Genomic DNA, 17,030 nt, shown 5'->3' with positions numbered 1-17,030 from the left:
TGCTCAGATGCAGATGTACCGATCACCCAACCCATCCAGTCCTTGGTGCTAGAGCACTGGGAAGTTCCTGGAGCACTGGGAGGCCCCTGGAGCACTGGGAAGCCCCAGGACCACTAGGAGGCCCCAGGGGCACTGGGAGGCCCAGGAGTACTGGGGAGCCCCAGAACCACTGGGAGGCCCCAGGGGCACTGGGAGGTTCCTGGAGCACTAGGGGGTTCCTGGATCACTGGGAGGTTCCTGAAGCACCAGGTGGTCCTGGTCTGAGGAAAATATTGCTGTTGAAAACAAATAGTGTGGCATTTTATGTTGATGTGATGCCGTAATGGGGAAAGATAGCAATAAGATTGAAAGAGTGTGTAGAGCACGTCGAAAGAATCAAAGGCTTGTTGATCCAAACCAAGGCTTTTATTAACTAAAAGACTGGAGCATATCACATGTAGGTCGACCAGTCCAAAATGACCTGGTCTGGCTAGGAGCAATCCTTTAAGACCTGCCAGTAGGTGTGGCTACACTCTCAGCCAATTACAGTCATCCTGCACTACCATCTGTACATAGACACATTGGTGATAGAATCTGTACTATCACAGAGTGTAGAGAAGATTTACTAGGATGTTGTCGGGACTTGCGGAACTGAGTTGATAACTGAGTTATCTGAATGCCCGCAGTATTAGAAATAAGGTTAGTGAACTTGAGGCGCAAACCGGTACCCATGCCTATGATTTGGTAGCCATCACGGAAACATGGCTACAAGGTGACCCTAAATGGGAATTAAACTTTCAAGGGTATCAGGTGATGCAAAGAGATAGACAGGATGGTAAGGGAGGTGGAGTTGCACTCTTAATCAAAGATGAGCTCCAGGCAGTAGTGAGGGATGATATAAGATCTAAAGAGCATAATGTTGAGTCCATTTGGGTAGAGATAAAGAATAACAAAGGGAAAAAATTATTGGTGGGTGTTATCTATCGCCCACCAAATAACAATAGTTTAGTGGCACAGGAAATAAATAGAGAGATAAGTGAGGCATGTAATAATGATACGGCAGTCGTCATGGGGGACTTTAACTTCCACATAGATTGGGAAAATCAAGTTGGTCGTGGGAGTCTGGAAGAGAACTTCATAGAATGCATCCGCGATAGCTTTCTAGAGCAGCATGTTAAGGAACCCACAAGAGAAGATGCTCTCTTGGATCTAGTGTTGTGCAATGAGATAGGTAGAGTAAATGATGTAATAGTCAGAGACCATCTGGGAAATAGCGATCATAGTAGGATTGAATTTCTCATTCAGATGGAAGGGGAAATAGTTAGATCTAAAACTAATATATTATGCTTAAACAGGGGGGACTACCATAGGATGAGGGAGGAATTGGGCAGAGTGGACTGGGAGCACAGGCTAATTGATGAAACAGTTGAGGAACAGTGGAAGATTTTCAAAGAAATATTTTGTAATGCTCAACAAAAATATATTCCGGTCAGGAAAAAGGGCAGCAAGGGAGGGAAAAATCAACCGTGGTTAACAAAGGAAACAAAGGAGAGTATAAAATTGAAGGCGCAGGTGTACAAAGCTGCAAAGAGCAGTGGGAAACTGGAAGATTGGGAAAACTTTAAGAGACAACAAGGGGTTACAAAGCGGGTAATAAGAAATGGGAAAAAGGATTATGAAAGTAAATTGGCACAAAATATAAAAACAGAAAGCAAAAAATTTTAAAAATATATAAAACGGAAGAGGGTGGCCAGAGTTAACATAGGACCCTTGGAGGATGAGAAAGAAAAACTGGTAGCAAAAAATGAGGAAATGGCCGAGACATTAAACAAATATTTTGTGTCAGTCTTCACGGTGGAAGACACGTCCAGCATGCGCAAGTGCGGAGCTAAGGATGCGAATGTTGGGGAGGGCTTTGATAAAATAGTTGTTACAAAGGAAATAGTGATGGAGAAACTAATGGGACTAAAGCCAAACAAATCACCTGGTCCTGATGATATGCATCCAAGGGTTCTGAAGGAAATGGCAGAAGTTATAGTTGATGCATTGGTGGTAATATACCAAAATTCCTTGTATTCTGGGCAGGTCCCGACAGACTGGAAGACAGCAAATGTCACGCCACTTTTTAAGAAGGGATGTAGGCAGAAGACTGGAAATTATCGGCCAATTAGCTTGACGTCTGTAGTTGGAAAAATGCTTGAAGCCGTCATTAAAGATGAAATAGTGAAACTTTTGGAACATAAGGGTTCAATCAGGCAGACGCAGCATGGTTTTAGAAAGGGAAGATCTTGTTTGACAAACTTGTTAGGATTCTTTGAGGATATAATGGGTGCAGTGGATAGAGGGGAACAGGTTGATGTTGTATATTTGGATTTCCAGAAAGCGTTTGATAAGGTGCTGCACAAGAGACTTCTCAGTAAGTTACAGGAAAGTGGAGTCCGGGGAAGTCTATTGGCCTGGATTGAAAATTGGTTGTCTGACAGGAGGCAGAGAGTCGGGATAAGTGGGAGTTTTTCAGGTTGGCAGAGAGTGGTAAGTCGGGTGCCACAGGGGTCAGTGTTAGGCCCATAACTGTTCATCATTTACATTGATGACTTGGAGAAGGGGACAAAATGTGGTGTAGCCAAGTTTGCGGATGACACCAAATTGAGTGGAAGAGCAAATTGTAATGAGGATGTGGAGAGTCTGCAGAGGGATATAGTTAAGCTGGATGAGTGGGCAAAGGTCTGGCAGATGGAGTACAATGTTAGTAAGTGTGAGGTTATCCACTTTGGCAAGAAAAATAAAAGAGCTGAATATTATTTAAAGGGTGAAAAACTACAGCGTGCTGTTGTGCAGAGGGACTTGGGAGTGCTTGTGCATGAATCGCAAAAAGTTTGGTTGCAGGTGCAGCAGGTTATTAAGAAGGCAAATGGAATGTTGGCCTTCATCGCGAGAGGAATTGAATTCAGGAGTAGGGAGGTCATGTTGCAACTGTATAAGGTACTGGTGAGACCGCACCTGGAGTACTGTGTCCAGTTCTGGTCTCCATATTTGAGGAAGGATATACTGGCTTTGGAGACGGTCCAGAGGAGGTTTACTAGGTTGATCCCTGGGATGAAGGGGTTGACTTATGATGAAAGGTTAAATCGTCTAGGATTATATTCGCTCGAGTTCAGAAGAATGAGAGGAGATCTTATAGAAACATATAGGATTATGAAGGGTATGGATAGGATAGATGTAGGAAGGTTTTTTGAGCTGGCCGGGGAAACTAAAACGAGAGGATGCAGACTCAAGATTCGGGGGAGTAGATTTAGGACAGAGATGAGGAAAAATAGTTTTTCCCAGAGAGTAGTGAATGTTTGGAATTCTCTAACCAGGGAAGTGGTTGAGGCTGCCTCATTAGACATATTTAAAATTCGGTTAGATAAATTTTTACATGATAGAGGAATTAGAGGATATGGGGAGAAGGCAGGTAGGTGTAGTTAGGTCATAAATTAGATCAGCCATGATCGTATTGAATGGCGGAGCAGGCTCGATGGGCCATTTTTGGCCTACTCCTGTTCCTACTTCCTACATTCCTATGTTCCTAAAGGTTAAACAGGTTGGGTGGCACAATTAGTATAGCAATTAGTGCAATGCTGTTACAGCGCCAGTAACTGGGACCGAGGTTTGCATCTGGCGCTGTCCATAAGAAATGTATACGCTCTCCCTGTGTCTTCATGGGTTTTTCCCGGGCGTTCCTGATAGGCCCTATTGATAACCACGAAGTCGAGAGCAGGGGAATGATATGCTTTAATAAACACAAGACTTTGGCTGGCCCGGATCAAGGTACAAGAATGCCAGAACACGGGAGGGAGGTCAACCTTTATGGCTAGGTCATAAGGGGAGGAGACATGGGAGATGAGTCACTAGTGGACAAACCAACCTCAGACATACAACATCACACAGGTAGGGAATAACGTACAAGGAGAAAACATATCACTACAGTTCCATTTGCCTCCCACCCTTCAAAACGTACAGGAGTTGTAGGTTCATTGGGTGTAATTGGGCAGTATGGAATCATGGGTGACAGGGCCTGTTACTATGCAGTATGTCTAAATTTTTTTTTAAAAAAGTTTAAGACTTTATTCCCTGGAGCATAGAAGAATGAGGGAAGATTTGATTTGTACAAAATTATGAAGATTATAGTGTAAATACAAGCAGGCTTTTTCTACCGAGGTTAAGTGAGACAAGAGCTAGATGACATGGGTTAAGGGTGAAAGGTGAAATGTTTAAAGGGAACATAAGGGGATGGTGGGAGAGTGGAATGAGCTGCCCACTGAAGTGGTGAAAGTGGGTTCTATTTTGACATAAGAAATACTTGGACAGGTACATGGATGGGCGGGGTATGGAGGGCTATGGGACGAAGCAGACAAGTAGTTCAGCACAGACTGGGTGGGCTGAAGGCCCTGTTTCTGTGCTGATTTGTTCTATTGCTCTATGGTACTAGAATAAAGATTAAATAAGAACATGCGATATAGGAGCAGGATTAGGGCATACGGCTATCGAGCCTGCTCTGCCACTCAATGAGATCATGGCTGATCCGATGACACGCTCATCTTCACCTACCTGCCTTTTTCCCCCGTATCCCTTAATTCCCCCACTTGGTAAAAATCTATCCAACCTTGTCTTAAATATATTCACTGAGGTCGCCTCCACTGCTTCAATGGGCAGCGAATTCCCTGGGTTCGCTTCCCTCGGGGAATCCTGAGGCCATGTTTCCTTGTTCTGGCCTCCCCCACCAATGAAAACAACTTACTTAACTCAATTTTATCTATGCCCTTCTTAATTTTATGTTTCTATAAGATTTCCTCTGTTTCTTCCAAATTCCAGCGAGTACAGTCCCAGATGAATCAGTCTCTCCTCATATGCCACCCCTTCATCCCTGGAATCAACCGAATGAACCTTCTCTGCATTGCCTCCAAAGCCAGTGCATCCTTCTTCAATGAAGGAGACCGGAACTGCACGTAGTTCTCCAGATACGTCCTCACTAGTACCTTGTACAGTTGTAGCATGTGGTGCATGCGATAATCACATCGACCTGGTGGAGTGATTAAACGGCTTTAATGACCAAAAACCTGAGCATTACTGATGCACTTCTTGTCCAGGTTTGAATTACAGGAGCAAGAGGGTGCAAATCCGGGCACGCCAGCCTTTATTGGGAAATCCGGGGAGGAGCCGTGGGAGGGGTTAGGGAAGGTCGGAGAGGTTCGGACTGTCCAGTCCATACATCTATGTAAATGCCTTTCACCATACAGCTCTTAAATTCAATCCAGATAACAAGAGGCTGGGAGAAGTTTCAATCCAGATAACAGGAGCCCGGGAGGAGTTGGGGTGGGAGGGGGCAATAGAATGGAACACACAGAAGCCCCGGTTGTGATTAAAAGAATGATTTGCTCTTGTTCTGCCCAGGATGCTGAGAGACTGGCGGGTGAGGAGCATTGCTGGACAGAAGTCAAGGGACTCATTCCGAAAGTGGAGGAGTTGCAGGCTGCGGCAAGTATCCTGATGACTCATGACTTCAGGATCCAGGTGACTTCAGCCTTAATGAGGAGGGATTATAACCTGCACCAGGATAACTACAGCATGGGGCTCTGACCCTTTATGTTTTTACTTCATTCACAAGCGCTGTTTATTACTAATTGTTTGTGGTTACTGACTCTACCCGAGCCTTTCAGTCAGAGAAACTGTTTCTGGAGGGCTGTGAGATACCGAGGAGCATTCAGGGACAGCTCATCCAGAAAAATTATGTACTTGCTTTCATCTCACCCTTCCACCCACGCATGACCTCTGCTCTGGCATCTGGTTCCAGTGTGGGTGTCCCACTCGGCTGCAATGCAGCAGGGCAGGGAAGCATCTGTTGCTTCACCACAACCTCACGGTTGTTGGCACATGGGTACAGCAGCAAGCATACGCACAAGTGCCCATGGGTGGATACACATAACCAGGCAAGGTTATGTGCACACAAATGCACAGTCAGAAATGCACATGCTCACACATGCACATACTTACAAATACAGTACCACCCCGTTATCCAGAATTCAAGCCTCAAGCAATTGGGAAAAAAAACCCATATTTAAGTACTGCAGGCAATGTAATCATAAAACAGAAGTGCAGAGTATAGTGTTACAATGGCAAAATGCACCAGATTGAGAAAAGTACAGTTAAATAGTACAAGGACATAATCTTTTATCAATGAGAGGTTCATTCAAGAGTCTGATAACAGCAGGAAAGAAACTGTCCACAAATCTGAAGGTTCGTGCTTTCAAGCTTATGTATCTTCTTCCTGGATGAAGGGGTGGGGAGGGGGTGGAAAAGTGAGTGTCTGGAGTGCAATGGGTCCCTTAATATGTTGGTAACTTTCCTGAGTCAATGAGTAGAACAGACTGAGTTGATAGAGGGAAGGATGGTTTGCCTGATAGCCTGAGCTGGGTTAACAATACTCTGCAGTCACCTATGGCCTGGGGAAGAGCAGTTCCCATTCCCCTTATGAAGGTTGTGATGAACTGCTGTGATCTTTCTGATGAAGGTGTTAAATTTAGAATTTAGATATACAGCACAGTAACAGGCCCTTCCAGTCCACAAGCCAAAGTTGCCCCATCACACCCAGCTGACCAATGACCCCCATCTGTGGGAGGAAACTAGAACGCCTGGAGGAAACCCATACAGACATAGGAAGAATGTACAAACTCCTTACAGTCAGCTCCAGATTCAAACCCAAGTCGTTAGTGCTGTAATAGCATTGTGCTATCCACCATGCTACTCTTGCCACATCCCCGCGGTACTGTTGAGGATGGAGTTCCAGGAATTAGGCCCCATAATGACCAAGAAACTGCAATATCTTTCCAAATGAGGGTGACGCAGGAGAACCTGTGGTGTTTCCCGTGCCTTTCTTGCCCAGTTTCGGAGGGACTGTTGGAAGAGGCTTGTTGGGTAACATGTTGTGGATAGGACACACTGGTGGTGAAAGGAATTATTGTTTAGAGCGATGGGGTGGATGGGTTGATTGAACTGTCCTGTGCTCCTTCTCCTGTTTGTGCATGGCCCTTGCATGTTTCCAATGAAGACACTTGAGAGTTCCATCCCAGATCCCCCTCCTCCATTTTGGAGCAGACACAAGGCATAATTTCCTTGATGAGGCTATTGTTCTATTTTCAAGGAGGCTTTGAAAATAACCTGAAAATGCTTAAAGGCTTTCTCATGATGTTCTGCCTGAAACTTGCCTGGACTTTTAATACTAAACTCCACAATGTGTAGGACACCATATAAAAGCTGGCAACAGGTCAGCAATAGCGGCCCCAGATAGAAACAGAAACCTAGCATGACTCCTCTCTCTCCTGTTTCATCCCTCCCCTTTTCCATTGGCTCTTTTAGCTAATTAAACCCTTCCTTTCCTGCCCACTCACCTCTTCCTGTGCTGTCTTTCGTCCCTATGGGCTCACGCTCACCCCATTCCCACTCAATAGGGCAAACGAAAATCCCTATTATACTCTGATATAACATCTACCCCGACATCAAGACCTGCCTGCCCCATATGAGCCCACCTCTCCCGCTCTGTGTCAGATTGACTGAAGCAGGACTCTTGCCCCATCTCACCCCCTGAACCCCATCCTCAATGACACTCCCTGCAGCCAGCAATACAGCAACAAGAAATCACTGCATTATTAAACTCATCTTTTACCGGCTGCCACTTCAACCTCTTTATATTTTATTTATTATTGCATTAAGTATTGCATGCATATATTATGTGAAGCAATGTACAGGAGGAAGTTGCAAATATGATATTTTCTTAGGCATTCCTTGCAACATTTCTTCCTGAATAATGTATTTTTAAAATAAATCTGTAATCCATTTGGTCGGGGAGTGCTGAAGGTACTGGTCTCATAATCCCAAGGCCTGAATGAATGCAGAGTGCTGAATTTAAATCCCACTGTCCACACACAGTCACGTTCTTCACCTGATTACTTCACTGTTGAAGGAGCAGTGGGGAGTAATTCCCCTTTGGATTGGAGTGTTGATGCCAGTGAGTGAGGGAGGTGCTGTCATGACGTACTTCCAACAACTCCAAACAGCTCCTTCTAAAGTTGGGCCATGGTTTTGGCTCAGGAACATTTTCCCTTTATTCCTCAATACGAACGCCACTGTTCAGGGTTAAGTTCCAAACCTACTCAGTCCCATTGTTCAGGGCTAAGTTCCAAACCCACTCAGTCCCATTGATTCTTGGTCTTCCTTCAACAATATCCTTTCCTCACTTAAAAATCTCATTCAAATTCGTGACACAGAATTGCCCTACACACAAGCCATGCTGACTATCCCCGATCAAATGTGCATTAATCCTCCACCTTAAAATTTTCTCCAGAATTTCCCGATCACTAGAGGAAAGCTGACTGCTTGTATTTTTTATCAAAGAAACAACATTGGTTATTTTTATGTTTTCTGGTATCACACTTATGATTAAATAAAATCTCCAATAAGGCCCCATTCAGCTCCTCCCCTTAGCAACCTGAGATCTATCTCATTAGGTCCAGGAGATTTGTCAACCCTTACGCATCCCATGACATCTAACATCTACACCCTATTAATTCCTATCTCCTCCAGATTATCCATGTACCCTTCCCTGAACTCACGATGTTCCATGTCCTTCTTGGTGAATGCAGGACCTCACCCACATGACTTCACTCCACATATATGTTACTTTTTTTTTCCTTGATCCAGAATGGTTTGGGATTCTCCACCATCTTCATTGAAAGGGATATTTCATAGCCCCTTTTTTGCTTTCAAATTTGATGCCTCTTCTCTGTACAGGCAGACCCTAGGGTTCCATTCCTGAAGGTAAAAACGCAAAAATTCAGGAGGAACCCAGCAGGTCGTGCGGTGTCCAGAGGAGGAAAAGATATATAACCCATGTTTAGGTCCTTCTTCAAGTTAGGAGAGCCAAAGGCAGTCAGGCACCTGAATAAAAAGGCTGGAGGAGGGGAAAAGAATGAGGAGAAGTAGGAGCGCAGGCCAACAGGCAAAGGGCCATAATTAGATATGCGTAAGAGGACATGAGAGGAAAGGTGGGAATGGACTTATTCTCACCTGCCTTCTCTCTTTCTCCCACACTCCCACTCCCCACCCCACCACCGAGCACCAACAATTGATAGCTGGGTCCAGCCAAGCAGAGCTGGGAGCGCTGAGCAGATTCGCTCTCTCATTTACTGATGGCTCTTCTCCCTTCACAGTCAATGTGTTCATTTCTGATCAACAAACAGTTGCAAGCTGGACGCAGGCTAGGAGATCAGTTCATTGAGCACATTCGCTCCCTCTGCTGCAATAACAGGAATCTCCCAGTGGCCATCTATTTACCTGCACTGCTAGACTGAGACCACCTGCAAATTGGAGTATCAGCACCTCGTATTCCATCTGGCCACCCTCCAACCAGATGGCTTTAACATTGAATTCTCTGGTGTCCGTTAGCCCCCACCCCCAACCCCCCATCTATCCTCTTCCCCTATCCCTATGTCTCCTCTCCGCTAGCTCTGTCTCTCTCACTTTCCCTTTCTCTCTGTCATTCACAGAACCATGCCCCTTCCATGATCAGCCCTGCAACAGGCAGAAAATCCCTCCCTGGCTACCCCCCCCCCCCCACCCCGGCCTCACAAACACTCAGCCATACATATGGGGTGTATAAGTTGGGCACTCAACGTGGGGAGGACTTGTTGTAAACCACTGTTTGTATATTTAACTGTCTGGGCACGCCTATTGGCGGACTATACCTGTGGTTCCTTCCACAGACTCCTGGATACTGTTCCACATCCCCCTCCCCAGATCAGGACAGTCGACCAGCATGAACGTGTCTCCAATCAATTGTGAATAAAAGCCTATCAGTTTTACATAACTTCCAGCCTGTTGGAGTTATTGATGGTGCATCAATTTTATTTGCAATAAATTTTGACAATGGGGCAGATCCTAAAGCCGGAGAAGTTGGAAATTGATCCTCAATCACCTGAAGCCTCCACCAACTTTAAACTCTGGCTGTGTTGCTTTGAAACATTCCTTCAGGCAACATTTGCCATCATCTGATCAGAGAACAACAAGCTGCAGGTACACATTCCCAGGTCAGGCCCCTGGTATACTCAATGATCAGGGATGCCACGTCGTACCCAGAGGCAATGGACATTCTGAAAGGCCAGCACCTAAAGAAGGTTAATGAGGTCTATGCAAGACAACTCCTGGCCATTTGAAAACAGCGACCAGGGGAATTGAACACCGAGTACCTTTGGGCCCTACGAACTCTTGGATGGGCCTGTGACTGCAAGGTCGTGACGGCCATGGAGAACTTGATTTGAGACGCATATATCGCAGGCATCAGGTCCAACTACATCCATCAGAGACTGTTGGAGCAAGGTGTGCTCAATTTGCGGAAGGCAGTTGAACTGGCAGACACGCTGGAGGTGACTCTCTAGAATATGGAAGCCTACTTGACCGACAACATGGTTGACCCGGGCGTCACCATCTTGGGATGCGCAGCCACCGCCACACACTGGCAGCGATCCGATCATAGCCACCGTATCCATGAGCACCAAGTATCGCTATTGATACATCCCACCAATGACCTGACCATGGCCACAGTACTCCAAGAGCACCTGGTGCTACTGCTGCCCGGCGAGAGATGTGGCCTGCTCCAACTGCGAGAAGAAAGGGCACTACATGAAAGTATGCAAGTCCAAACCACCTCAACCCAGCAGCACTGTATGCGGACCATGGAGGCCGCCATCTTTGATGCTGCCATCTTCAAGACCCAGCAGCGCCATGTACAAGAGGTGGGGGCCACCACCTTGGATGCCACCATCTTGCGACCGAACTCACAAACTCTCCATTGCAGCTGAAGGCAGCAGGCTGACACTGGCCTCCATTATGCTGGATCAAGGTAGTTCTCATCAGCTCGCCAGATCAATGATGGACATCCAAGCTGTCTGTTCGATAGTGGGAGCACGGAGAGCTTCATTCACCCAGACATGGTGCAACGCTACTCCCTTGTGGTTAAGCCAGTGAGTCACAAAGTCTTCCTGGCCTCAAAGTGCCATACAGCTGATGTCCATGGCTACTGTGTAGCAACCCTGATCATGCGGGGCACCATCTACAAGGAATTTAAATTCCTGGTGATGTCACAGCTTGCGCTGGTGTGCTACTGGGACTGGACTTCCAATGGGCCCCATCCCCTCCCTCACTGTTTGTAACCAGCAGTTGTTAAATGCACTCCTTCAGTGAAACTCTCCCCCCCCCCAGCTTCTTACCCCACCATTCCCAGCCAAAGTGGCCCGTGGCGCACGACTTGCGGACTCTCAACTCTCAAGATCACCTCTGTTTGCTAACCTCACCCCAACTGTAACCCCATTGTCAGTGAAGAGATCATTGAAGCCAGCACCAGCGCATGGAGAGCCCAAGTGGTGGTGGTGAGGAATGGGGAGAAAAAACAGGATGGTCATTGACTATAGTCAGACCAGTAACAGATACATGCAGCTGGACACATACCCTCTTATCCGCATATCTGATATGGTAAATCAAATCATGCAATATCAGGTTTTCTCCACCATCGACCTAAAGTCAGCATACCACCAGCTCCAAATCTGCCTGGAGGATCATCAATATACTGTTTTCAAGGCAGAGGCCGTCTCTACCATTTCCTGTGGGTCTCATTCGGTGTCGCCAATGGGGTTTTGGTCTTCTAGTGGAGGATGAACCGAACGGTAGACCAGTAAGAGCTGCGGGCCACATTCCCGAATCTGAACAACGCCACCATTTGCAGCCATGATCTGCAGGACCATGACGCCAACCTCCAAAGATTCCTTCAGGCCACTAAACTCCTTAGCCTCATGTACAGCAAGGCTAAATATGTATTTGCCACCACCCACCTTACTATCCTTCGCTGCGTCGTGGAGAACGGAGTCATCGGCCCTGACCCCAATCGCAAGCACCCACTTTTGGAACTCCTCGTCCCCCAAAGCCTCAAAGCCCTGAAAAGGTGCCTGGGCTTCTTTTCCTACTATGCCCAGTGGTTCCCCAATAATGCGGACAAGGCCCAACCCCTCGTTAAATCTACCTCCTTTCCCCTGGCTCCAGGGGCCTGTGCAGCTTTCAAAAGCATCAAGGCAGACATTGCCAAGGCTATGATGCACACCGTGGATGAATCCACCCTGTTCCAGTTGGAGAGTGATGCATCTGACTTCGCGCTGACTACGACACTTAACAGGCCCTGTTGCCTTCTTTTCCCTCCAGGGCCCGAAAATTCGACACTCCTCTGTTGAGAAATAGGCCCAAGCCATTGTCAAGGCAGAACAGCACTGGAGACACTACCCAGCCAGCAAATGATTTACCTTGCTGATTGACCAACAGCTTTCACGTTCAACAACCAGCAGCAAGGTAAATTCAAAAATGACATGATATTGAGGTGGAGAATTGAACTTTCCACCTACAATTGCAAAATCTTGTACTGGCCTAGGTAACTCAATGAGTCCCCAGATGCTTTATCCCGTGGAATGTGTACCAGTGCGCAAATTGACCAATTGGAATCCTGCCACAATGACCTCTGCCACCCTGGAGTCACCAGGTTCTTCCTCTTTATCAAAGCCCGCAATTTGCCTTACTCCATTGAGGAGATCAGGACTATGACCAGAAACTGCCAGGACTGGGCAGTGTGCAAACCACACTTCTATCGACCAGACAAAGCACAGCTAGTAAAGGCCACCCACCCTTTTGAACATCTGAGCATCGATTTCAAAGGACCCCTCCCCTTTTCTGACCGCAACGTGCACTTCCTCAACATCATTGATGATTACTATGTTTTCCGTTCACCATCCCCTGAACTGGATGTGACAGGTGCCACATTCATCAGGCCCTTCGCAGCCTCTTCACTCTGTTTGGGTTACCCAGCTATATCCATAGCCACCAGGGGCTATCCTTTATGAGTGACGAGCTGTGCTAGAACCTGCTGGCCAGAGGCATTCCCATGAGCAGAACCACCAGGTACAACCCCCTGAGGAAACTGGCGGATGGAAAGGAAGAACGCCATCCTCCTAGCCCTGCAAACTAGAGGCCTTCCAGTCTCCTGCTGGTAAGATGTCCTCCCTGAGGCACTCCAATCCATCAGATCACTCTTATGTACCGCCAGGAATGCCACTCCACGTGAAAGAATTTTTTCCTTCCCCAGGAAATCCACAACAGGGTGCACACTACCAGCCTGGCTGACATCCACAGGGCTGGTCCTACTCCGGAAGTACATGAGGACCAATAAGTCTGATCCACTGGTCGAGAGGGGCCACCTCCTCAATGCCAACCCCCATTGCCTATGTGGCATACCCTGATGGGCACGAGGACATAGTCTTTGTTGGAGACCTGGCGCCCTTGGGGTTCCGTAGACTATTACCGATCACCCCGCACCCTCCTCACCCTATCGCTTCCATGATGTCCCAGAGCCATGGTATCTTATCCCAGCCCCAATAGATGGCATGCCAGACTCGTCACCGCACATCAACCAAACCAACACCAATATCTGCATACAGGCACCTCAGACCGTCCAGGACTCCATTGCTGTCTTGCAGCCACATCCGGCACTACCACAGTCATAGCGGCAGATCAGACCGCCCGAAAGGGTGAAAGAGTTCACCCCACCGAACTCTTTTAAAGACGAGGGGGGGAATGTGGTAAACCACAGTTTGTATATTTAACCGTCTGGGCATTGGCCCCTCCCACAGACTCCTGGATAAAGGATCCACACAACCACCCCCACCTTCCCCCGTCCCCAGTTCAGGACAGCCAACCAGCATGGACGTGGCTCCAATCTATTGCTTATAAAAACCCATCAGTATTACATGACTTTCAGTCTTTTGGAGTTACTGATGGTGTATCAGACCTGTACCTGTCATATGCTTCCCTTTTCCTCCTCAACATTTTTTTTAAATTTCCAAGTTTTCTAATCTTGTCAACTTTGCCTTTCTCCCTCAAGAATCCATTAGCTCTGATCTCTTGCAAACTCTTCTAAAAGACTCCCACTTGTCCACTGCATTTTACTCAAAAGAATCTACTCCCAAACTCCTTTTGCCATTTCCTCTCTTACACTATCCAAATCAGCCTTAGCTTGAAGACCAACCTCTCCTTAACAGCCCTGAAGCTTACAGGATTATTGCCACCATTTGCAAAGGATTCCCCCACTGACACCTCTGCCGTCTGCCCTGCTTTGTTTCCTTTGACCGGAAGGTAAGCTCCTTCCCTCTCTGCTGATGTCTCTGATCCACTGAGCGGTTCTGCCATTCTCTGGTTTTATTATAAATGTGGAGCTCTTTATTGTCGTGAGGATTTGGGGCCAAGGTGTAGGCTCCTGATGGGTTTCTTTGGCCTGGTCAGGGTCAGTCTGGCAAATAGTGTTGGGTTTTATGACAAGATTGTCAGGCAAAGCATGGATTGGGGAGGATATGGAACGTGATAGGTTGAGGGACTCGGGAATGAGTTACGGATAGGAAACTGTGACTGAGCTTTGAGTTGGGTGTGCAGAATCACTTGTTCAGACTTTTGAAGGAAGGTGGTGTTGTCATGAATAACAAGTGGAGCAGGGTCACACCCAACTCAAAGCAATTTACCATGACTGCTTTGAACTCTGCTCCTCCGCTGTGTTAATACAAAGACCAATTATATTGGAGTTAAGTAGGTATCTTCTTTATTTAGGGATAAAGTAATCAGAACTAGAGGTCCTCCGGAACAGAGCAGATGCCCTTATTTGGCAAAATGCAGCAGCCTTGTGTAAAATAATACTTTACAGTTTATTTTAAAAACTCCATCCTGATTCCTTAACTGAAGATAATAACAGACTGGGAGCAGCTCGTGGATACCTGCCAAGCTTTTACAAGTCAGAGTGAAGATGTCCTTCCAGACACTAATCTCTATCTGCTGAAGATGCTTGATGCCTCCATGGATGCTTGCATTCACCTCGCCCGGTGGGAGGAGGCCTTGTGTCTTGGCCTGAGGACTCTGCAACCCTATCAGTAAGTGTGTGTGTGTGTGTGTGTGTGTGTGTGTGTGTGTGTGTGTGTGTGTGTGTGTGTGTGTGTGTGTGTGTGTGTGTGTGCGCGCGCGCGCGCGTGTGTGTGTGTGTGTGTGTGTGTGTGTGTGTGTGTGTGTGTGTATGCATGCACAAGGGTGCAATGCTGCCAGAGCTCACTGGAACACCACTCTGGCGCCTCATGGGGTGGTTCTGGCACTTCCCTGTCACCGTTTTTGGTGAGCTCTTGCACCAAAAATAATTAGGACTGCGTGTGTACACATGTGTGCACGTGTTTGCATATGTACATGATTCATCTTATATGTGATTGTGCCTGAGTGTGTCTGTCTGTACACATGCGCATGTGTATAAGAGACATTGGTCTGCAATCATCTGAAATCTGAGATTCTTTGTTTATAATTTTTACCAAGCCTAGTTTAATGTTCTACTCTCAAATGCTATAATGCACCTTTGTGGTTCTTTTTGTATTGAAATCACATCTCACTCCTCTTGGTGCTAAATGTAAGCTAACAGTTGGCTGCTAATGGTCTCAGTTCTATTGGTCAACAGAAGGGTGACAAAAAAAACTGCATTGAAAAAAGAACATAAATGGCTGAGACATCTGTTTCACCCAATACAGCAATAGTGCCATCATGTCACTCACAAGTGGTCTCGGTGGGGGGGGGGGGGGGGGGGTGGGAGGAGGAAGCCAGCATTCCCTTGAGCTCTGTTCCATTATTCAATGAGATCCTTCAGAACTGTATCCCGATTCCATTTACATTCTTTATCATTTAAAACCCTTGATTAACAAAAATCAATTGGTCTTTATTTAAAAGTTTTCAGATGAGCTCAGGCTCTGTTGCTTTTGGGAAATTTTCAACGCCCTTTGAGTTATGAAGACCTTCCCCATAACGTCCCTGAACAACCCTGCTCCCATTTATTTGGCAATGTCCTCTTGTTTAGGAGTTCCCAGCAGGGGAGAAGAGTTCCCAGCAGGGGAGAAGGTTTCCCAGTGATCAGTGGTGTGGAGGTTTACCCCAAATTGGCTGTTGCCTTGCAGGAAGAGCACCTTTTCCTGCTTTGCCAGCTGTTGCCTGCTGCTTGGTGGGAGCCAATACTTCTTGCGTTGGCTTCGTGAAGTTTCCATACTGTCCAGCTTTATTTTGAGCTCCCTCTGCTTTCTATTCCACTTTGCATTGTGTACAAGGTTGGCTGTTAAGTTTCTGGATTAACTTTTATTTTCATTGAGGATTTAAAGTATCAACTCTACCGCAAACTCCCTCCAACTGTGCCTTATTCATTTCTGGAGCTGATAAGCATTGCCTTACAGAGGATGTCACTGAGGCAAAGCTTGAAACAATGTATGACCTAACACAGCTTCTCAAGATGCCAAGCATGGGAGAGAGGAGTCAAGGTAGAGAGTGTAGGCAAAATTTGAATCCCTGAACTGTAAGTTTTGATGACTGTAATGTTTGGACGATATTTGCTCTCTCTTTCCTGTAGGGTTAGTGGTGGAGCAAAATGTTGATTGTTAAATTCTTGAAGATTCCCAGTTTGATGCAGAAATCCCACATTAGAAAAGTGCTCTTGACTCCTTGCTGTGGAATTTGGATGAAATACAGAAGAGGATTAATGTGTGACTGACATGGGGAGAGATTTGATTGTTAATAACAAATTCTACAGCCCTACTTTTTGCTATGTTTATCTGAACCACAAGAGTTAATACTGCAGCTCTGGTTAGCCCATTTGATAATACTGTGTTCAGTTCTGGTCCCTTCTGAGGACGAGACCTAGGGGCACAGGCGCATAGAGTTGAAGGTACCATACATAAGTACAATGTGCAGATACACCAAATCTTTTACTTGCTGCAGCCAGTGAGGTACATAAGATACACAAACTAAATTTAGACAGTCAGCATGGTCACAGGCCCTTCCGGTCCCCGAGCCCATGCCACCCAAATACCCCAAGTAATCTCCAACCCTCCAATGTGGGAGGAAACTAGAGTGGCCAGAGA

The 17,030-nt window shown here is 46.5% G+C and overlaps 1 protein-coding gene across 1 annotated transcript in view; it reads left to right on the top strand.

Moving 5' to 3' along the window:
- The window catches only part of smyd3 (SET and MYND domain containing 3), a 949,011-nt gene that overhangs the window by 836,714 nt on the left and 95,267 nt on the right, over positions 1-17,030 (top strand). Inside the window, exons 9-10 of the mRNA XM_069930861.1 lie at positions 5,413-5,500; positions 14,846-15,020. Of these exons, the coding sequence (XP_069786962.1) occupies positions 5,413-5,500; positions 14,846-15,020 (263 nt within the window). The remainder of the gene's footprint in view (positions 1-5,412; positions 5,501-14,845; positions 15,021-17,030) is intronic.

The sequence above is a fragment of the Narcine bancroftii genome, chromosome 4, assembly GCF_036971445.1.
Source record: "Narcine bancroftii isolate sNarBan1 chromosome 4, sNarBan1.hap1, whole genome shotgun sequence".
NCBI classification, from domain to species: Eukaryota; Metazoa; Chordata; class Chondrichthyes; order Torpediniformes; family Narcinidae; genus Narcine; species Narcine bancroftii.
The sequence above is the reverse complement of the archived record's forward strand: the minus strand, read 5'-3'. Positions and strand labels throughout refer to the sequence as shown.